Source organism: Mercenaria mercenaria, chromosome 18 (assembly GCF_021730395.1).
Source record: "Mercenaria mercenaria strain notata chromosome 18, MADL_Memer_1, whole genome shotgun sequence".
Classification (NCBI taxonomy): domain Eukaryota; kingdom Metazoa; phylum Mollusca; class Bivalvia; order Venerida; family Veneridae; genus Mercenaria; species Mercenaria mercenaria.
Window position 1 is genome coordinate 32,983,828 of NC_069378.1, and position 23,562 is coordinate 33,007,389.

The following is a 23,562-nucleotide window of genomic DNA, read 5'->3' on the forward strand; positions in this document are numbered from 1 at the left end:
AAGGATTGACATACTGCCACCTAATTTGGTATGCAGCAAGTTTGTTTGAAAAATTGGCTTTGGGTTGTAATTGGTTATCACTGACACTAAAACTATTATCTCAAAAGGAATTTGACCCTTTGTTAGCATTGTTATTCAGCGTGTGACTTTGTGCACTTGCCCATTTGTTTGGGATTTCTCTCATTTAGATCAGAGGTTTGACACTTGACTTAAAAAATATGGATAAAGGGTTTAAAAGTTTGTGTTGCATATATTGCAAAAAGTATTTGACCTAGGGTCATACACCACTCCCTCAAGCGACCCCCCCCCAACCCTCATTCTACCACACATGCACGCACACACGCATTTCTTACACATACAAAATAATAACACCTTAATAAATATTTTTGAATAGTTTCGTACATTGTCTTCCAGTATTCCATGTTAGCATAGAAATTTTATGAGTTCATAATTATGTTTCTCAGGAATTTCTTCAGTAAATGTTTTCAGATTATCCGCACATCTATGGCATTATGAGATGATCTCACTTGGCAAGTTTCATGCCTCTGGCTTATATTTCGGCAAAATTATGCTCCATTTCATCACAGAAAATTTTGCGTAAGCTTTTGTGTGTAAAATAATATCTGGTCAAATTTTCTAGTTCACTGTTATTAGACTCCAGTATTTGGAAAATAGGGGTGCTATTCTACTCGCCCCGGCGTTGGCGTCGGCGTGAGCTTTCTTGGTTAAAGTTTTTCGGCAACCTTTGTTTTTCTTTGATACTATTGCTTATATCTTACTGTAATCACATTAACATTGTTCAGCATGCAAACAAAGTATGTGCAGGGGCTGGGCCCATTATACCGAAGGTCAAGGCCACCAAGGTGTTATTCTTAGGTTTTTAAGGTTAAAGTTTTTCGGCAACCTTTGTTTTTCTTTGATACTATTGCTTATATCTTACTGTAATCACATTAACATTGTTCAGCATACAAACAAAGTATGTGCAGGGGCCGGGCCCATAATACTTAAGGTCAAGGTCACCAAGGTGTTATACTTTGGTTATTTTTAAGGTTAAAGTGTTTTGGCAGCCTTTGTTTTTCTGTCATATCTTTGTTACTATTTGCTTATATCTTATTGTAACTTCACATAAACATTTTCCAGCATACAAACAAAGTATGTGCAGGGGCTAGGCCCATTATACCCAAGGTCAAGGTCACCAGGTTGTTATACTTGGAATTATTTTCATGTTAAATTTTTTCGAAAGCTTCATTTATAGACATATCTTTAGTACTTTAAAAGATAATGACTTTAAGATAAAAACATTTCTTTATAATCATCATCTGCATGTGTGGTTACAATCCCCATAACTCTAACTGTATTTTTGACAGAATTATACCCCTTTCATGCTTAAAGTTTTTTGGCAATCTTCGCTTTCTGGATATAACTTTAACCCCTCGAAGTTGTAGGGTCTTTTTATGCCTTGGTGTATCTTCCTTTCAAAGTATAGGTCTCTTATTGAGACACAAATTCATTTTACTGTCAAATTGCCGAATAGTGGAGCGTGCTGTCTTACAGATATCTCTAGTTTCATAATGACCTTGACCTTCCTTACTGGCTGTTATTTCTGTACTTGTCATTTGTCATTTTCAAAGTCATAGTATTTTTCTAGGAAACAAGTTTGGTGTAAATTCTATCTTAGAGCTTGTAATTGTTCTAAAGGTGATACACCTAAATTATTGGAAATATCAACAGTTGGGTTACATTTCTAGAAAACAATTTACGAGGCTAATTTTTTCTCTTTGCTATAGTATGTCCTGGTAAAATGATATACATTAATTATTTGAAAGATTGACACAAATTTTATTGCTTTTGGCATTGAAATTACATCCTTGGTGGAATAAGTAATAGAAAGAGCATTGAAACTCGAGGGTAAACGATTTGTACGAGGGGGCGTAGCCCCCGAGTATAAATCGTTTACCCGAGAGTTTTAATGTTCTTTCTGTTTTGTATCATAGCCATCCATATATGGTAGTTGTAGGCAGTCCACATTGCCATATACAGCAGTTCAGTGAGTACTTAAAATCCTTGCTATACAACTGTGTAAAGCTCAGGTAAAATAAACCAATGCTAGAGCAGAAAATCAATAAAATACACTTGTATCATAGCTCGGTGTTTTTTCTTAACAAATTTGGTGCAGGTAATTCGTATACTCTGAGTACAGAGTGCGGTAACTAAAAGTGTGCAGGTATTTAATACCCGCACGCTAGTTATCGCACTGTTGGAAAGAAAAGTATGCCAGTGTGTCTGGAACAGTAGACAGCAAAGTGTATTTTATTGATTTTCTGCTCTAGCATTGGTTTATTTTACCTGGGCTTTACACATCTGTAAAGCAAGGATTTTAAGTACTCACTGAACTGCTGTATATGGCAATGTGGAACGCCTACAACTACCATATATGGATGGCTATGATACAAAACAGAAAGAACATTAAAACTCTCGGGTAAACGATTTATACTCGGGGGCTATGCCCCCTCGTACAAATCGTTTACCCTCGAGTTTTAATGTTCTTTCTATTACTTTGCTGTCTACTGTTCCAGACACGCTGGCATACTTTTCTATCTAACAGTGCGGTAACTAGCGTGCGGGTATTAAATACCTGTACACTTTTAGTTACCGCGCCCTGTACTCAAGAGTATACGAATTACCTGCACCAAATTTGTTAAGAAAAAAACACCGAGCTATGATACAAGTTATTATATTGAGGTTTAATTTGACTTAGTTTAACAAAACCATAAATCCACAGAAATTAGTCCGGAAATACTTTAAGATTTCTCTGTTTATTTATGATTAATCTTATGGCAGTTTAATGTACTCAGCAGAACACTGATTTTTAACCTTCACCCTGCTAAATTTCAAAAATGAAATGGTCTGACATTCAATTAGGGCAGTACCATTTATTATTTGAAGGGTGTTCACTGAAAATTTACTAACTGAATAGGATGTGCAGGCCCATCTTGGTATGCACTGGTTGCAAAAGTGGAATAACTTGCCACCAGCAGGCTAAAGGTTAAAAGATTCATGGCCACTGCATAAACTTAAATATATATAATAATTATTTAGTCAAAAAACAAAATATAAAGAAAATTAATGACTTAATGCATTATAATCATGGTAAACAGTCATACAATTTACAAATATTTAGATACATTTTATTCTTCCATTGTTATACCCGCTTCTGAGTAAGAGGGGCTATATTCAATTGTTTTGATCATTCTTTCAGTAGACCATTATGTCTCTAGTCATTAACTAGAAAAGGTTTGGTCTCAGGTGGTCAAACTTCATAGTTAATTGTTTGTGGTCAATAAATGACCCTTATAGTTTTGGCTAAATGTCATTAGGTTAAAGGACAAAGTCACCGTGAATTTGAGACAGAAAAAACCTTAAGAATCCCTGGGCTTTAAAACTACATAGGATGATTGTCTATGGTCAATAAATAACCTGTTCTTTTTTTTGGGGGTTAGTTGGTTCGATGGTCAAGGGTACAGTGACCTATAAACTGCTTTCTGCTGAGCCTACAGCTCTTAGAATTCATAGCATGATTGCCTTTGGTACGTAGATAACACTATCATTTAGAACATCATTTAGAACATCAAGGACAAGGTCACAGTAATCTTGGGACTGAAAATTGGACAGGTCATCATTGGGCCATTTGTATTTTTCAGAGAGCTTTTGTTTAAGTAGAAATAAGTGAGCATTAAGTAAGTCTATTCACTGTATACTTTCAGACATATGTTACAAGTTCTGACAAAGAATTTGCTGCTGCGACTATCCAGGCTATCGGAAGATGTGCCAGCAATATCTCTGAAGTTACAGATACTTGTTTGAATGGTCTAGTGTTGCTGATGTCAAATAGAGATGGTAGGTTTGTCAGAGGCTATAACTTTAGCTTACCTGAGCAATGCTCAGGGGAGTTATCATGATTTCTCGATGTTAGTCGTCTGTTCACACTTAGCTTGTGTATGCAATAGAGGCACAATATTTTATTTGGATATTCATGAAATTCAACCAGAATGATTGTCTTGATGAAATCTAGTTCAGGTTTGATAAGTATTTATCTGGGGTCAAAAACAAGGTCACACAATCAAATCAAAGAAATGCTTTGTGTATGCAATATGGGCTGCATTTTTCACTGGACATTTGATCAGAATGATTTCCTTGATAAAATCTAGGTCAAGTTTGAATATGGGTCATCTGGGGTCAAAAACTAGGTCACCCGGTCAATTCGAAGAAAAATCTTGTGCATGCAATATGGGCTGCATTTTTCACCGGATATTCATGAAATTTAATCAGATTGTTTGTCTTGATGAAACCTAGGACAAGTTCGATTATGGGTCATCTGGGGTCAAGAACTAGGTCACTAGGTCAAATAAAAGAAAAAACCTCTGAAAATTCAAAATGATTTCTGCACTATAAGAATCCTTTCGCCTAGACAAACTTCAAACACAGTTGGATGATTGGTCATATGAAGTACATGAGCCCTAAGCTTTTCAGGTTTATATGTCAAGGTCACTTGTGTCTAAATATTGAAAGCAGTTCTCTTAGCATTTGTTGAGAAGCCTTTAAACTACACCCTTCAAACTAGGTGGGTAGATTGGCCAAATAGAGTAGATAACCCCTATTGCTTTTAAGATCAATTATAGGTTAAAGGTTAAGGATGCAGCAGCTGGAATGATTCTTCAGTCACACTTTCAGGAAGATTATTCCAGATATTCCTAGGTGAGTGACCTAGGCCCATTTGGTACTTTTGTTTTCTATTACAGTTATTTAAGCAGCATTTGGTCATCTGGGGTCAAAAACTAGGTCACCAGGTCAAATCAAAGGAAAAGCTTGTTAACATTCTAGAGGTCACAATTTTGGCCCAATCTTAATGACACTTGGTCAGAATGTTACCCTCAATAAAATATTGGACGAGTTTGATATTGGGTCATCTGGTATCAAAAACTAGGTCACCAGATCAAATCAAAGGAAAAGCTTATTAACACTGTAGAGGCCACATTTAAGACTGTATCTTCATGAAACTTGGTCAGAATGTTAAACTTGATGATCTCAAGATCCAGTTTGAATCTTGGTCGTGTAGGGTCAAAAACTGGGTCACCAGGTCAAATCAAAGGAAAACCTTGTTAACACTCTAGAGGTCACAATTTTGGCCCAATCTTAATGACACTTGGTCAGAATGTTACCCTCAATAAAATATTGGACGATTTTGATATTGGGTCATCTGGGGTCAAAAACTAGGTCACCAGATCAAATCAAAGGAAAAGCTTATTAACACTGTAGAGGCCACATTTAAGACTGTATCTTCATGAAACTTAGTCAGAATGTTAATCTTGATGATCTCAAGGTCCAGTTTGAATCTTGGTCATGTAGGGTCAAAAACTGGGTCACCAGGTCAAATCAAAGGAAAAGCTTGTTAACACTCTAGAGGCCACATTTATGACCATATCTTAATGAAACTTGGTCAGAATGTTAATCTTGATGATCTATAGATCAGGTTCAAATATTGGTCAGGTGGGTTTAAAAACTAGGTCACTAGGTCAAATCAAAGGAAAACCTTGTTAACACTCCAGAGGCCACATTTATGACTACATCTTCATGAAACTTAGTCAGAATGTTAATCTTGATGATCTTTAGGTCAAGTTCGAATCTGGGTCATGTGGGGTCAAAAACTTGGTCACTGGGTCAAATCAAAGGAAAAGCTAATTAATACTTTAGAGGCCACATTTATGACCCTATATGTATCTTAATGAATGGTCAGAATGTTAATCTTGGTGATTCCTAAGTCAGGTGAGCGATACAGGGCCTTCATGGCCCTCTTGTTATCTTTTCTGTTTCTTGATTGTGATGTAGAATCCATACTCCACAACCCTGTCTTCCATCTCAACCCCTCCCCACCCCATCCACAACCCACACCCCCAAAATGTGGTAGAAAAAGTTTATTTGGTCTTTAATACATTGTCAGTAAGAAACGTTATAACTATACAGTATATGGATGCTCCAGTCTCCTATTATTAGACTTGTAATTATTATATGAAACTTAATCTCTTGCGCAATTTCTAGACTACTACTAACATTTCTATAAGACTGACGTTTTGTTAGGAGCAATAATGTGTGTTAGCTGAGAAGTTATAAAGCACTTTTTCTTTGTTCTATATTTTAATGACAGTTTTTTTCTGCTTTTTATTGAAACTGTTTTGTAACTGACTTAATTGCACTTTTCAGAGGAAATGTTTGTTATTTTGTATAAGATCAAAAAACAGAATATTTGCTTAGCAAAAGGTTATGAAGCATTTTTAGAGAAAAAAAAACAGAAGGGCTTTAATAATGTTAGAACAAAGGTAATGAAAAAATAAGCTCATTGGTTTGCAGATTTAAGAGAGAGAAAAGTATAAATGAGAAATAATAAAGAGGAGGAAACAAATAACTGTGGTTAATGACTACGTTCAAAATAGCAAATATCCAAGAGGAACACCGGAAAAAAAAATTTGGTCCTTTTAATTTATAATAGGCATATTAGAACAACATAAAGTGATTTTGACAAGGTATTTTATTTCATTTTCAGAAAGTGTTGTAGCAGAAAGTGTTGTTGTGATCAAGAAGTTGCTACAGATGCAGGTACTGTATTATGTTTGGTTACACTTTCTAGTAAATAAGTACCCAAGCTGACCTATTGTGACCACTCACCTTCTGTAATCTATATTTCTCTTAAAAGGTTAATTATTTGGTTGAATTTGAAAGAAAACCTGCACAGATGTTGGTGATCCTCTTCCAAAGTTATCCAAATGTTTAAGCTTGGTCGCATCTGACCTAATAATAGTTCTTCATACAATATCTTTTCTAAACATTAATAATTTCGCTATAATATTTTATTTTTATTTTTTATTTTTTTTAAGAAGAAGAATCTTTATTATGCAATAAATCAAACAAGATCCATCAGCATATCTTCAATATACATACAAAGTAATAAATATAACATGTATGGCAAGATAGCAGATAGCCTATAGAGGGCTTGGTCACTTTTCCCTGTATGGAAAAAATGGTAAAAATCTGGTCCAGGTTTAAGATAATTTCTTGGGAGGCCCAAAACCAAGATTGTTGGAAAAACAAGAAGACTGCAAGTGGATGTGCTCACTTCCATTTTAGATGTTAATAATGGAAATTCCGAACAACTTTTTGTATCACACTGCTAGCCCAATTTTAAAATATTTGTTGAATGTTCTTTGGAAACCATCTACTAAGATTGTTTATCCGGCATGGTCACTTTTCCAAATATTCATACGTATCTAGTGTAAACTTAAAAATCTTATCAGAAACTGGTCGACATAAAATTACATGTTTTAGTCATCCACTCATAAAGTTATAATTCTCTGTTTTAGGTCATCAACGTACAAAGACAAAATTATATCATTTCAGTGATCCACTTATGACAACACAATTATTTTTTGTTTTTTGCTCGACTATTCAAAGAATAGTCTAGCTATTCTACTCACCCTGGCGTCGGCGTCACACCTTGGTTAAGTTTTTGCATGCAAGTACATACAGCTATCATTTAAAGGCATATAGCTTTGAAACTTATTTATTCTTTTTCTAGGTTAATTACCAACCTCACTGGGTCAAGTTCCATAACTCTTACATGCATTTTGAGCAAATTATGCCCCCTTTTGGAATTCTGGTTAAAGTTTTACGTGCAAGTTACTATCTCCAAAACAAATGCAGATATTAAATTGAAACTTCACCTGTGTCTTCGGGGTTATAAAACTAGTTGATAGCACCAAGTCCCATAACTCTGACTTTCATTTTGGCCAAATTATGCCCCCTTTTGGACTTAGAAAATTCTGGTTGAAGTTTTGCGTGCAAGTACATACAGCTATTACTAGAAGGCATATAAATTTGAAACTTATTTTGTCTTTTTCTAGATCAATTACCTACCTCACTGGGTCAAGTCCCATAACTCTGACATGTATTTTAGGCAAATTATGCCCCCTTTTGGACTTAGAAAATCCTGGTTAAAGTTTTACATGCAAGTTACTATCTCCAAAACGTATGCAGATATTGTATTGAAACTTAACATGTTTCTTCGGGGTTATAAAACTAGGTGATAGCATCAAGTCCCATAACTCTGACTTGCATTTTAGCCAAATTATGCCCCCTTTTGGGCTTAGAAAATCCTGGTTAAAGTTTTGCGTGCAAGTACATACAGCTATTAACAAAAGGTATATAGATTTGGAACTTATTTTGTCTTTTTCTAGATCAATTACCAACCTCACTGGGTCAAGTCCCATAACTCTGACATGTATTTTGGGCAAATTATGCCCCCTTTTGGACTTAGAAAATTCTGAGTAAAGTTTTACATGCAAGTTACTATCTCCAAAACTAATGCAGATATGGAATTGAAACTTAACATGTTTCTTCAGGGTTATAAAACTAGTTGATAGCATCAAGTCCCATAACTCTGATATGCATTTTGGTCAACTTATGTCCCCTTTCGAACTTAAAACTCTTTTGATATTTAACATTTTGGGTAATATTTTCCTGCTTCTGTGACAATATTTCAAATAGTCGAGCTTGGCTGTCTTACGGACAGCTCTTGTTTAGTCATCCACTCATGCAGGTGTAAAGTTACTTGTCATAGTCATCCACTCTCAAGGTATAATTATCTGTTTTCAGTCATCCACTCATAAAGACATCATTATTCACATGGCGAGGATGGTAGACAATATCACGGTGCCAATGGCTCGAGCCAGTATACTATGGTTGATAGGTGAATACAGTGAAAGGGTACCAAAAATTGCCCCAGACGTTCTCAGAAAAATGGCCAAAACTTTCATTCAGGAGGTTAGTTGTTTCTTTTATTTATAAATGTTTAGTTTGAACATACATGATTTATATCTTTTGTTGAGAAAAGTCTCAAATTTTGTGCATACTATACGTAATATCTGTTTATGGATTTCTTACCCACTCCATCTTCTAAGCAACTGATTGTTGATACCATTCTGAATTCTGTTCTGGCCGGTGTTTAAATCTCCACTGCTTAGCTCAGCAGTGAGATCGCAGATTGTAGGATTGAGAGCTTGATTCTCGGGTGACATGAATGTTTTCCGTGATGATTTGATAAAAGATATTGTATCTGAAATCATTTGTTTTCTACCTCTTATTCATGTGTAGAAGTTGCCAACTTCTTGCAGAGAACAAGTTAGTACTTGTACAGTATCCAGGAATACAGATCATGTCAATTGCCTGTCCTAATATAACTGAAATGCTGTTGAAAATGAAGCTAAACCCGAAACAAATCAGTATTTAAAGCAAGGGGATAGGCGTTTAAACTTTCGACACATGTTAATATTTATTAGAAAACAGGTGTGTTTTCTCCACCCAATGTTTAAACTTAACAACTACCCCTCCCAGCTCCATTTCCACTTTTTACAGAATTTATTATAAGCTGCAATTTTACATTTTAAAGTAATGAGCAATAGCAAAACCATATCTTTGTAAACATAGAATAAACTTAGTGCTTTTATAGATGGTACTGTGTGTGTTGAACTTATTTAGTAATACTAAACACTAATAAATGTAAAAGTTATGTAAAGCCATATATAAAATATCTGTTACAAGATACAACATTTAATTATATTTGCTTTCTACATTATGGCTTTAGGTTATAACCAAAGTTAAATAAGATTTTCTACATTTCAGTCAATATCTTGTGATAAAATATGAGCCGTGCCATGAGAAAACCAACATAGTGGGTTTGCCATCAGCATGGATCCAGACCAGCCTGCGCATCCACGCAGTCTGGTCAGGATCCATGCTGTTCGCTTTTAAAGCCTATTGGAATTGGAGAAACTGTTAGCGAACAGGATGGATCCTGACCAGACTGCGCGGATGCGCAGGCTTGTCTGGATCCATGCTGGTCGCAAAGCCTCTATGTTGGTTTTCTCATGGCGCAGCTCAGTTATTTTAATTAAAAATGAGCAAAGAACATCTTAATGTAATACTACTGAACTTACAGGAGGATATTGTGAAGCTACAGATTCTGAACCTGGGAGCTAAACTGATGATAACTAACAGTAAACAGACAAAGCTGCTATGTCAGTATGTTTTCAACCTCGCTAAATATGACCAGAATTACGACATCAGAGACAGGTCTAGGTTCTTACGAGCACTTGTCTTGCCTACAGGAGAGAAAGGACAACTAGCCAAACATGCCAAGAAGATATTCCTGTCAACTAAACCAGCACCTGTCCTGGAGTCAAAGTTTAAAGGTAGATAAACTCTTTTTGTAAGCTCTCCAGTTGGAAATGGAGTTCATGTTTTATTTTATTCTAAGTATCCAAATAGTTTCAAATTAGAACCAGCCTCTGAAATATAATCTTGCCTTTATCCAATCTTGCAATCTTTCTACCTTGCCATTGTACATTATTGCCATTATTCAACTTTGCCATCTTTAAACTTTTACCATTATTCAATCTTACCATTGTCCAGGCTTGCCATTATTTAACCTTGCCATATTTCAACTTTGCCAACATTCGTTTTGCCATTATTCAATCTTGCTAGAATCTGCCATTACTCAGTATCAAGAATGTGCTCTGTGACAACCATATGCTTGATTTTAACTGGTTGCCACACTCATTGAATAACCTAGGACTCTGGAATTATAAGTAAACACCAAAGAAAAGATAAATCCTTGAAAAAGAGACAGAAATTCCTGCTTTATTCATCAAGTACATCATTTCTTCATGATTTACCTGTGTTGCTGACTTCTTTGGAAGAATTATTGATTACTTGCAAGGAATTTAAGCTTTTTGAATGATATGTAAATACCCAGCAAAGTTAGCTTAGATGTCCGCCATTATAAAACTAAGGTACAGAAAAAGGGGTTCAGGCTCGAAGACTAGTCTCGGAACTATCTGACTACTGTCGAGTTATTTTAGGTAGCATCCATTTGTGGTAATGCATGAAGCAACAGTAATCATTTAAAAAGCTTGATACTATTGCTTTTTAGCTCACCTGTCACAAAGTAACAAGGTGAGCTTTTGTGATCGCGCGGTGTCCGTCGTCCGTCCGTCCGTCCGTCCGTCCGTAAACTTTTGCTTGTGACCACTCTAGAGGTCACATTTTTCATGGGATCTTTATGAAAATTGGCCAGAATGTTCATCTTGATGATATCTAGGTCAAGTTTGAAACTGGGTCACGTGCGGTCAAAAACTAGGTCAGTATGTCTAAAAATAGAAAAACCTTGTGACCACTCTAGAGGTCACATTTTTCATGGGATCTTCATGAAAGTTAATCAGAATGTTCATCTTGATGATATCTAGGTCAAGTTCGAAACTGGGTCACGTGCGGTCAAAAACTAGGTCAGTAGGTCTAAAAATAGAAAAACCTTGTGACCACTCTAGAGGTCACATTTTTCATGGGATCTTTATGAAAGTTGGTCAGAATGTTCATCTTGATGATATCTAGGTCAAGTTCGAAACTGGGTCACATGCCATCAAAAACTAGGTCAGTAGGTCTAAAAATAGAAAAACCTTGTGACCTCTCTAGAGGCCATATATTTCACAAGATCTTTATGAAAATTGGTCAGAACGTTCACCTTGATGATATCTAGGTCAAGTTCGAAACTCGGTCACATGCCATCAAAAACTAGGTCAGTAGGTCAAATAATAGAAAAACCTTGTGACCTCTCTAAAGGCCATATTTTTCATGGGATCTGTATGAAAGTTGGTCAGAATGTTCATCTTGATGATATCTAGGTCAAGTTCGAAACTGGGTCACGTGCTATCAAAAACTAGGTCAGTAGGTCTAAAAATAGAAAAACCTTGTGACCTCTCTAGAGGCCATATATTTCATGACATGTTCATGAAAATTGGTCAGAACGTTCACCTTGATGATATCTAGGTCAAGTTCGAAAGTGGGTCACGTGCCGTCAAAAACTAAGTCAGTAGGTCAAATAATAGAAAAACCTTGTGAGCTCTCTAGAGGCCATATTTTTCATGGGATCTGTATGAAAGTTAATCTGAATGTTCATCTTGATGATATCTAGGTCAAGTTCGAAAGTGGGTCACGTGCCATCAAAAACTAGGTCAGTAGGTCAAATAATAGAAAAACCTTGTGACCTCTCTAGAGGCCATACTTGTGAATGGATCTCCATAAAAATTGGTCAGAATGTTCACCTTGATGATATCTAGGTCAAGTTTGAAACTGGGTCACGTGCAATAAAAAACTAGGTCAGTAGGTCAAATAATAAAAAACCTTGTGACATCTCTAGAGGCCATACTTTTCATGGGATCTGTATGAAAGTTGGTCTGAATGTTCATCTTGATAATATCTAGGTCAGGTTTGAAACTGAGTCAACTGTGGTCAAAAACTAGGTCAGTAGGTCTAAAATTATTAAAATCTTTTGACCTCTCTAGAGGCCATTTTTTTCAATGGATCTTCATGAAAATTGATCTGAATGTTCACCTTGATGATATCTAGGTCAGTTTCGAAACTGGGTCATGTGCGGTCAAAAACTAGGCCAGTAGGTATAAAAATAGAAAAACCTTGTGACCTCTCTAGAGGCCATATTTTTCATGAGATCTTCATGAAAATTAGTGAGAATGTTCACCTTGATGATATCTAGGTAAAGTTCGAAACAGGGTCACGTACCTTCGAAAACTAGGTCAATAGGTCAAATAATAGAAAAACCTAGAGACCATATTTTTCAATGAATCTTCATGAAAATTGGTCAGAATTTTTATCTTGATAATATCTAGGTCAAGTTCAAAACTGGGTCACATGAGCTCAAAAACTAGGTCAGCATATCAAATAATAGAAAAAACGACGTCATACTCAAAACTGGGTCATGTGGGAAGAGGTGAGCGATTCAGGACCATCATGGTCCTCTTGTTTTTTCAACACTTTACATTTACATTTTTGCCAATAGATAGAGACCAATACCAGCTTGGTACCCTGTCCCACATTATCAATATGGGAGCAACAGGGTACCAGCAGTTACCAGAATGGCCTGAGGTTGCCCCGGACCCGAGTGTGAGGAATGTAGAAGTTGTTATGCCATGGTCGGAGAAAACGCCGTTGACAAAGAAACAGAAACAGAAGCCTGAGAAGTCATTCTACTCCAGCACAGAGTCATCAAGTCCTGAAGGTAATCATCTCACTGTTTTCTGAAAGCCCCGTCATTTACTTAAAGTTCCATAATAAGTTATAGTTTAACCTCTGTACAGAATACAAATTTTTGTCCTCTTACAAGTTTGTGCTTATTAGAGTTTGAATTGTTTCCTGTTCCATTATTATCATTGTCATGGAACTACTTTTTGCAAAGAAGTTTAATCAAAAGCAAAAAGTACAATTTTTATTTGTTTTAATTTAGCATCTTTTAAGTTCAGACTAACATACCCATGAAATAGAGGTTTTTGCTTAAACCTCAATTTTTTTTATGCCAATGGAATTAAATGATTGAGCAGTATCTGCCTGTCTGGAAACAAATTTTTGAGATGTCATTTAATGTGTATTTCATATGTCTCTAGACAGTTCTGACGATGAAGACAGTGATGATGAGAGTGAAGACGAAGAGACTGACAGTGATGATGAGAAGTCAGAAGATTCCGAAGAGGATTCCGAGTCCAGCGATGATACCGATATAGAAAAATATAAGCCAAAGAAAGAAGAAAAAGTAGAAAAGAAGAAAGAAGTAGTTGTTGCAGAGAGTGAGAGTGAAGAGGATTCTTCTGAGGAAGAGGACAGCAGTGATGATGAAAGCAGTACAGAAAGTGAAGTGGAAGTCAAGAAGAAAAAGGTTTGTAACTAGACAAACATGCAGGATCACATGGCAGGAATCATGCTCAAGACTTGGCATAACAGTGATATATATCAGTGATGAAACTGTTTAAAGCAGATGAAAACTTAACTTTTTGCATATTTTTGATCTCAGCAAATTTGGTTGGGGACTTTATTCCTGCTAACATATAAAAATATGACTTGTTTAGATGTTAATGTAGGATAAATTGCATGCTCTGTTTCCTTGCACCATTAAATATGACACTTCCTGTATGATCTTTTGCAATATGTTTATCTTTAAATCCTTAATCTGTTTTATTTTCAGTCACCAGTGAAAAAGCCACCAGCCAAGAAAGCACCAAAGAAACCTTCACAGGACCTTGACCTACTGCTGGACTTTGGCGATGGTAAACTCCTTCACTTGTAAACGTTTAGTTCAGAGTTTATTGAACCCTATTTATTTTGGGGTCACTTGATCACAGGTCAAGTTCACAGGAGCCTGAACATGGAGAACCATTTCCGATCAATAACTTGAGAACCATTTTACCCAGAATGTTGAATTTTCATGGGATGATTGGGCATGCCAAGTAGATGAATCCTATTGCATACTGGAATATATCACGTAGTGGGATAAAATCAAATTATCGTGTTTTCAAGTTTTGTCGATACTTTCTTACAGCATATTTTAATTGTAGATGTACCATCAGGAGGCCCTGTAGGTGGAGCTGGTGGAGGTCCTACCATTGGTGCTGGAGATTTACTCACACCTCTTAGTGCCCTAAATATAGACAATACATCATCAGCTACAAATACTGCTTCAGCCTCTAGTCAAATGGTAGTGTTTTATTTCACTTTAACATGATTCAGGATCTTGTTTATGTCGATAATAATGTCAGGTCATTTCCATTTTTGGAATGTAAATTTTATTTATCATTGCTGTCCATCTGAATCAAGGAAGATTGATGGTTCTATCAAGGTGTCTTAAGTATGGTCTGTCAGCAGACCTGTAACTATCCTTCATAAAACATCAAAACTTAACACTGTAGACAAAAATTGCCATCAAACCATTGTGAATTCTGTAAATATTTAATGATAATTTAGTCATTTCTTTCTGTAAAGACCAGTCATGGGCATGAAAAAAATATTTTGTTGACAGGTAAATTCTCAGCACAAGTAGATGTATTATTAAACTGTAAGAGACAATAATGGCCTTTATAAGTTGGTTTAACAGCAGTGTGCTTTATTTCTTTTGTACATATTTTACTGTTACTTACAGTAATATTATTCTGGGTCACTTAAGGGGACGCATACTTTGAAATTAGAAAAAAGTGGGTGGGGTATTATAAAATTTACCTGCAAAAAAGTACAAGGTTTTGGTAAATGAAATGAATACTGTTTCAACTGTTATAAGTACACAAAGGATTGCTCACTAAAATAAAAATGAGAAAAACTGAAACAAGAAAGTTATTGTTGAATTACATAAGACTTCTTGTATACATTCAAAGTCAACAATTAAGACTTTTTGGTGCGAAAATAATAGTGCTTCACTTTGTCCAAACATTTATCAGTGTCCTACAGATTCTAATTTAAAGAAAGAATGTGAAATAAGTTCACTGTCTTGCTTTTCATTTGGCATATGTGAGCTAAAACACATTATTTAGTTTGTTTACAAAGTAGTGCATAAGAAAAGATACGGTGGTCAAGGAATGCCACATTACAAAACTAAAAGAGTATATTCCCCTTAATACATTAAACATTTATCATTACAGAAGTCTAGTGGCTTACAATAAAGGCCTAGAAATGTTGCCATTATTAATTTTTAACTTGGTATTCATGAATTGCAATGCACTTAAATATCAAAACACATTCAACAAACTTTTGAAAATGTACTGTCTTAAAAATCCCTAAAATAAGGTATGAAATTTTGTTGAGAGGTCCAATCAATGTGTATATGTGCAAAAGCAACATTCTAATCTTGTTCACAGAAGTTACTAATACACAGCAGGAATGTCAATGATCAAAACTGGACGAATATACAGTTATCCTCATTTTAATGTCATTTATAATTGTCCTTGAATTCTCCACCATACTTTTCATAACTCTGTTTGCACGAGTTGCACGAGAATGCTGTCATTCACGTAAAAAAATGGGGTCAAATAAGTTGTAAATGCAATATCATGTAAACGTAGTTAATGGATTATGCAGTTCAAGATAAACTTTATCTCATAACATAACGAACATGTATAATGTTGTAACAACAACTTTACTTACACTAATTTAAGTAGCAGTCGGTTTATAAGTGACTTTATCGATTCATTTTGTGTTTTGTTATTGTTGTCAAAAGTATAACGGAAGTGCCTCACAACTGAAGCGGAAACCAGTTTGATGCGCAAAGTAGTCCACTGTAGGTAATATTTTTGACAAATGTCCACAGAAATTAATAATTTTCTAATATTAAAGAAGAATATCTGAATAGGATTCATTATTTGATAAGAAATTATAATCATCGACATGTTTTTTTAAAAAGCGTACACGTGCTGACACCTAAGTTGTCTCCCGTTGTTTATTAGAGTTACCTTTCGTCCGGCGCAGTAATACATTTGCAGTGAATCGCCGAGAAGTCGTGGGAAAATTAAAAACCATGTAAACAAACTAAAATTAACCACCTTTTCAAGATGAATTTCAAGTGATCGGCATTATGCATTTAACCCGCCTGACCTGTGTAGCATCTTAGATATCTGTTCTAAGGTATTCATTGTGTAGAATGTCATGTTATGCCCTTGCAATGCTAATCCCACTCTGATTTTTTTGTTTACATTTTTTTATCAATGAGAAATATGGCGTCCATCCCGAGATGAACTGACGTGGCGTTAAATTTTTACATGTTTAAGCAAACCTGGTGTGTTAGAAAGAAAATCTCATCCCTTCAACATTATTTGGAACACTGTTATTGTAAAAAACCTGTTTTTTCCTTATACGAAAGCTTAATATTTTGTGTTGAATGTACTTTCACAAACACCTCTGTTTTCCTATTACATTCATAGTACCACATCCTTATCCACAAAATACTGAATATTACAGGTGTCCATCAGTATTATATCAGTTTAGGAATATGTTTTTTATTTTCCCACCATCGATTTCTTGAATATGCACCCCTTCCGCATTGCTGTATGAACTGTGAATGTAGCAATATGCGTCCCCTTAATTGGAGCTTGATTGTAATATATGAAAGAATAGTTATATAATCAGCAACTCAATTTGGGATACATAGATGATTATAAATACATGTAACTCAGACAAAATTTTATATTCACCTATTGTGATGGCCATTTCTGTTTGATAAGCCTGTACATTTCAAAGTGTCTGTATAAATAACAGAACTGTTGCCTGTTTTTCAGTTTGCCCCAGTGCAGGTTCAAAGCAAATCACGCGAGTTACTGAACAAGATGGCCGGAGATGGTCTCAGCGTAACATACAAATTCACACGCACAATATCAATATTTTCTCCAAAAATGGTCTCCATAGAACTTTCCTTTACCAATGGTAGTGATAAAACTTTGTCTGGCATAAAAATTGGACAAAAGGTATGTTACATAAAAGTCACAGTTTGACCTTTTAGAAGAATGTGATACATCTGTTAACAATATGAGCCGTGCCATGAGAAAACCAACATAGTGGGTTTGCGACCAGCATGGATCCAGACCAGCCTGCGCATCCGCGCAGTCTGGTCAGGATCCATGCTGTTCGCTAACGGTTTCTCTAATTGCAATAGGCTTTGAAAGCGAACAGCATGGATCCTGACCAGACTGCGCAGATGCGCAGGCTGGTCTGGATCCATGCTGGTCGCTAACCCACTATGTTGGTTTTCTCATGGCACGGTCATATGTTTGTTTGTACAAGTGTCAAGGTATCTTAAAAATATCCTCAATGTCAAATATTTATTAGTAATTCTAAACCTATAGATCTTTTTCTTTTCTCCCTAGTATCCAGTATGATTAAACGTCAGTGTCAGCGTTGGAACACAATCTCATTTCCCTACATGTACTTAAAAATCATTACTTTCATTGGGAACTAGGTAGATGATGAGCTGATCAATGTAATATTAAAGCCAGAAAGAGAAATAATATTCCCATTCTTTTTATCTTTAAAATTTAAAATCTAAACATTCCAGTTTCTTCGGCTAAAACAGCAAACTTAAAGCTGACAATATTAAAGGATTATCTAGAGAATACAGTATATTAAAAATTGTGAGATTTCAAAATATTTTAGATGATGAAGTTCTTGTTAGAGTTTATGCTTAAACAGTTTTATTTAAGCTTCCCTTTCAATTCCGCAACCTTTATATACTGATGTTTTTGTTTGTTTTGTTTTGCAGAAAATACAGTCTGGTATGGAGATACATGATTTCCCTGAAATAGGTTTGTTTTGTTTTTGTCTGAAATATTTTGGGACTTGCTTATTTACCCACCTTAATTCTTGTCAAAATTTAGCATATTCAGGTGAAGAAATGTCTTCATAACCTTATGTGCATATGAAAAGTTTGATTATTGCACTGATAATTTATAAATTAGGGAGATGATTCACTGAAAAAGCAAATTAAATTGTAGACATAATTTCATATGTTAATTATTTTGATGTACAAAGTGAAGGGAGAGCTTTTTCAGTATTTTCTAGAGTATGCCTTCAGTACAGTAGTGCTAAAGTAACCACCTATTAAAATAAATACCTGCTTTACCAAGTAAACAAATTGGACTTTATTTACGTTATTGTCTAGTTTAACAATTCGACCAAGCTTTCAGATACAAATTGTCTAACTTGGAAATAAATGAAAACATTTTTTTTTAAGCTTGACTATTCAAAGAATAGGTAGGGCTGTGGAACTCACCTGTCCCTCTGTGTCCAGATTTGGTAATGCCTTTCGTTCAACTTACCAATTTTGGTTAAGTTGCTGTGCATAAGCTAGTATATCAGTACTTACTACTGGGAATGGATTGAAACTTCAAATACCTTTCCACTAAGATCCAACAAGTAATGCACATGTGCCGTAACTCTGTTTTGCATTTTTACATAATATGTGCATTGTTCAGATTGAAGTGAACTTGAACATATGATCTGGACATTGATGTCTGATTATATTTTTTTCAGTTATGGCCCTTTTTTTGAAGTTAGACATATTTTATCAGAGTATTGTGTACTTAACTCCTACAGTTTCTACCTACTTGAAATGAAACTTGGTACACATTTCAAACATGAAGTAGGCATACACATTTCATTTGGAATTCCATGTCTAATTAATTTTTCTGGAGTTATGGCCCTTTATTGGACTTAAAAAAAATTATGTCTACATCACAGCATTGTGAACTGTATTCCTCCTACAATACTTATCCAATTTAGATGAGACTTGGTATGCATCATCTAACTTTGACATGCACATGTTTTTGGGACTTCCACGTTGCATTATTTTTCTGGAGTTACGGCCCTACTTTGGGCTTATTATCCCCCGCCGATGAAATCGGGAGGGGGGTATTGAAATGGCGTTGTCCGTCCGTCCGTCCGTCCGTCCGTCCGTCCGCAGCCATTTCTCAGTAACTACTTGGTAGAATTTCATGAAACTTGAAATAAACATGAACCAACATACTGCGATGATGCCCGTCAAGTTTTTTTTTTGATTGGTCAATTTCCCTCAGAGTTATTGCCCTTGATTTAATAAAAAATGTCTGTCTGCAGCTATTTCTCAGTAACTAACAGGTAGAATTTCATCAAATTTGAAATAGACATGAACCAAGATACTGCGCTGATGCCCGTCAAGTTTTTTTTTTGATAGGTCAATTTCCCTCAGAGTTATTGCCCTTGATTTAATGAAAAATGTCCGTCTGCAGCCATTTCTCAGTAACTAGCAGGTAGAATTTCATCAAACTTGAAATAGACATGAACCAAGATACTGCGACGATGCCCTTCAAGTTTTTTTTTCGATTGGTCAATTTTCCATTTAGTTATTGCCCTTTAATTGTTTAAAAATCCACAGATCTGTACATAACAAACCAACCAATTGGAAGAATTTCATTAAACTTCTTCCATTCTTTTCCATGCACATTTATTATAAACATGTGATGTTGTGTACCTACACCTGGTCACCACCTTACATTGGTCACCCCCTTCCCCCTCCCTCACCCCCCCCCCCCCCCATTTTTTTTTTTTTTTTTTTTTTTTTTTCATTTTTCGTTTTCTACCAATATTTATAATCAACATGTAAACTGTTGTATCCTCCCCCCCCCCCCCACCCCTCCCCCACCGAAACAAACCATTCATTTTCTTTTAATTTGATTTGACTAATGAAATTATTTGCTTCTTGGTAACATTCTTAACCTTTTGCAGGATATATTTTTTTGCCGTTCCTCAACTCTGACCCTTTCGGCGGGGGATTCCAATTCATCGAATTTGCTTGTTTATTTCTATTCATAATTGTATCACAATTAACCATGATTTGTATTATCTTTATTTAGCTGCTCTAGCACCAAAGAATTCCACAACAGTGTTAATGGCCATAAACTTTAATGACACTACGCAACCTGCAGGTTTTGAAATCTGCACAGAGGAGAAAAAATTCAATGTCAGTATTTCTGCACCTGTTGGAGAGCTTTTACAGCCTTATAACATACATGAGAAGGAATTTATAAAAGAACAGGGTAAGAAACTGTAACTTTTATCCACATCATAATTAGATGAAACTTGTGGTTCCTCTTTTAAGATTTTCACATTTGTGTCGATAAAAATTCTTAATTTAAACTGTATTTGTTATATTGAAGACAGCAACTTTAAAATATTATCTGCAACCCATAATAAGATTGTTGCAAAAGGTCATGATCTGCAGATCAAAAATGATGTATCTACAAGACATAAAATTGCTGCTAAGGGTCTTTTGTGTGGTTAAAACAATGAAACATCTTAGGATTGTTTTGAACATAGCCGCCTTCATGGTTGAGTGGTTTAGGTTGCCGACTGAATCACTTGCCCCTTGACCAGAGTGCGGTGGAAATATTGTATGGGATGCAGAATTCTTCATGTGAGGAAGTCATCCGGCTGACTTACAGAGGCTGAGAGGGCCATTGGTTCTGCCTAGGCCTGAAACAATACAGAGGGACATCTGGGTCTTCATCCTCCATCAAAATCTGGAGAATCTGCCATTTATGACTTAAATGGCTTTGCTTTGACTATAAACCCAAAAATATAAATAAATAAAATTCATGTTTTGAATATACCACTACCAGTTGTCAATGTCTGGCACTTCTGTCTTGTTGAAATTTTTTTCACTATTCAGTTAATAAGTAAGGTTGGCATTTCTGTCACCTCCATGTTAATAGTTATATAAAACTAGATATACTATGTCAGCATTCATAAAAAATATCCAGGGTTCAAGGTTAAACAGCTGAGTTTGAAGGGAAGTGTTTGTTTATTCGATCGTTTCTTGGTATATTGTTTGAATTAGAGTCAGCTGCATTGCTGCATGCTGAGATTTTTCAACCTCAGGTTTATAATTGTGAGTGCATATGTACGTTAATGTTCATGTTCTATGTTTCATGTATGTCATGATCAGTTTATGCATCAGTTAAGGAAGATCTGCATGTAATAACTCCTTAATTAGATAAAAATGTTGTCTGATGTGTTACAGAATGAAACGGTCTTTGATTTGCAGGTAAACTGTCCGGCATGAATGAAAATACAGCAAAAGTGAAGATAGAAGAAGATAAAACAGACATGAAATCTGTTGTCACAGCTGTGTATAGGGTAGCAAATGTTGTACAGGTAGGTTTACTCTTTTGACCTGAGCCTGTATTCATCAGTGTTTTGTAATGTCCGAAGTATTAACTGAAGACTTTAAAATGCTTAACCTTCATTTGGCTGTATTGTTTCTATAGTTTCACGGATATTGATGAAATTTTGCATTAATGTTCCGTCAGCAGCTGACACTCCTCAGAGCACCTGCCCGCTTAGCTCAGTAGGGAGAGCGTCGGTCTACGGATTGCGGGGTCGTGAGTGCGATCCTCAGGCGTGGCGTATGTTCTCCGCGGCGATTTGATAAAAGACATTGTGTCTGAAATCATTCGTCCTCCACCTCTGATTCCTGTGCAGAAGTTGGCAGTTACTTGCGGAGAACAGTTTTGTACTGGTACAGAATCCAGGAACACTGGTTAGGTTAACTGCCCTCCGTTACATGACTGAAATACTGTTGAAAAATGGCGTTAAACCCCAAACTAACAAAGACACCCCTCAGAAATTTTTTATCGGTATTAATATGCTATATAGAAAGTTTATTTAAATATTTTCAGCTCTTAAGTGGTACGTTTCAGTTTTCAAACATTGATAAATATGGCCCCAGAGCATGACATAATTATAGTGTTGCCTTTGTCACAGGCATACCTAGTTAGCTCTGTAAGTAGAGCTTGGTCCATATATATTCTGGAACTTAGACATTAAAATGTTTGATTTTCTGTTTGCTCTGTCATTGTTAAATTCACACAGATTGTAATTAAGCTTTGCATGAATGTATCATCTATTACTACTACAGACAGTTTGGTAAAATTCTGGAAGCAAAATTATGGCACATTCAATATTTTGCTCTCTTAAGTGTCAAGTTTCAGAATTTAATCATTTATGAATACAGACACAGAGCATTTAGACCAAACTTATCTAGTGATCAAGGAATGGGCAAGCTGTAACTATTTATGTTGATTGACTGAAAATAATACATCTAAGATTAATTGTCATCCACCTTCGATTCATGTTGTGTTTTTAACTTATAGAGAATAGGTTTTTGCTGGTAAGGAATCTGTGAACACTTGTTCGGTTAACTGAACTCTGAAATACTGATCAATTGGGTATAAAAATATATAAAACATACAAGTTTTTAAGTTATATACCTTTGTGCTTTAATTTTGTTAAATTTCACTGCAGGTACCAAGTTCAGAGGATGGCACCTACAGGTTTGCAGCACAGACAATGGCCTCAAACATTCCAGTTTTAACAACAGTCAGTGTGAAAGATGATGGAACGGGAAAACTGACAGTAAACTGTGAAAAAATGGTTATAGGAACTATGCTAATGAAGGATGTAAAAGGTTCTCTGGAAAGTTGATCAAAGTGTAATCCTGAAGTGATCCTAAGTCAGTAGACATATGATGTGTATCAGTGAAATAAATGATGAAAATAAAAATAATGTAGAATTCTATAGACAGATGTACATGCAATGGCTTCCAATACCTAGAAATATTTAGTGATTAGAAGTTCTAAAACATTTCATTGGTCATTACTTCCTAAATAATTAGTCATTTTTTGCTAAATGGTTTTGGTTTAGATTTCACACAGAAATGAAAGAAATAAAACATTAAGAACAAGGTTATGGTTTGCATTGTGTAAAAGGATTGAAATGCCAACAACCTCATCTGCCAGTTCACTGACCTAGATGAATATGATACCAGCTTTGATTTTTCCAAATGATTCCACAACTTAAAAGGAGATGCTTCTACATAAGCTTACTCATTCGTTATATTTTAGAAGAAATGTAAATTTTCACAATTATTTTATCAGACAATAGAAGGATGAGGAAATTTTGGCCACCTAGGTCAGTTTGAAATGTGGTGATGTTGCCCTGCATTGTTACAATGCTGTTTGGCTTATGCACGATGTAAATTTGTACACAAGAGGGATAATTACCAAAAGTCCAATTTTCAGTATATTTATACTAAATTCCACTTTA

The 23,562-nt window shown here is 35.5% G+C and overlaps 1 protein-coding gene across 4 annotated transcripts in view; it reads left to right on the forward strand.

The window, feature by feature from the left end:
* Nucleotides 1-23,004, forward strand: part of LOC123537834 (AP-3 complex subunit beta-2-like) — a 45,206-nt gene extending 22,202 nt beyond the window's left edge. For 3 of the 4 annotated variants that reach the window (XM_045321685.2, XM_053529535.1, XM_053529536.1), the window contains 13 exons: nt 3,765-3,897; nt 6,599-6,651; nt 8,704-8,871; nt 10,046-10,298; nt 12,959-13,177; nt 13,560-13,828; nt 14,135-14,216; nt 14,505-14,644; nt 17,208-17,393; nt 18,185-18,227; nt 20,313-20,495; nt 21,503-21,612; nt 22,762-23,004. In XM_045321685.2, the coding sequence (XP_045177620.2) occupies nt 3,765-3,897; nt 6,599-6,651; nt 8,704-8,871; nt 10,046-10,298; nt 12,959-13,177; nt 13,560-13,828; nt 14,135-14,216; nt 14,505-14,644; nt 17,208-17,393; nt 18,185-18,227; nt 20,313-20,495; nt 21,503-21,612; nt 22,762-22,941 (2,019 nt within the window). In that variant the 3' untranslated portion in view covers nt 22,942-23,004. The remainder of the gene's footprint in view (nt 1-3,764; nt 3,898-6,598; nt 6,652-8,703; nt 8,872-10,045; nt 10,299-12,958; nt 13,178-13,559; nt 13,829-14,134; nt 14,217-14,504; nt 14,645-17,207; nt 17,394-18,184; nt 18,228-20,312; nt 20,496-21,502; nt 21,613-22,761) is intronic. The other variant, XM_053529534.1, reaches the window with a different exon arrangement.
* Nucleotides 23,005-23,562: the final 558 nt, after the last annotated feature.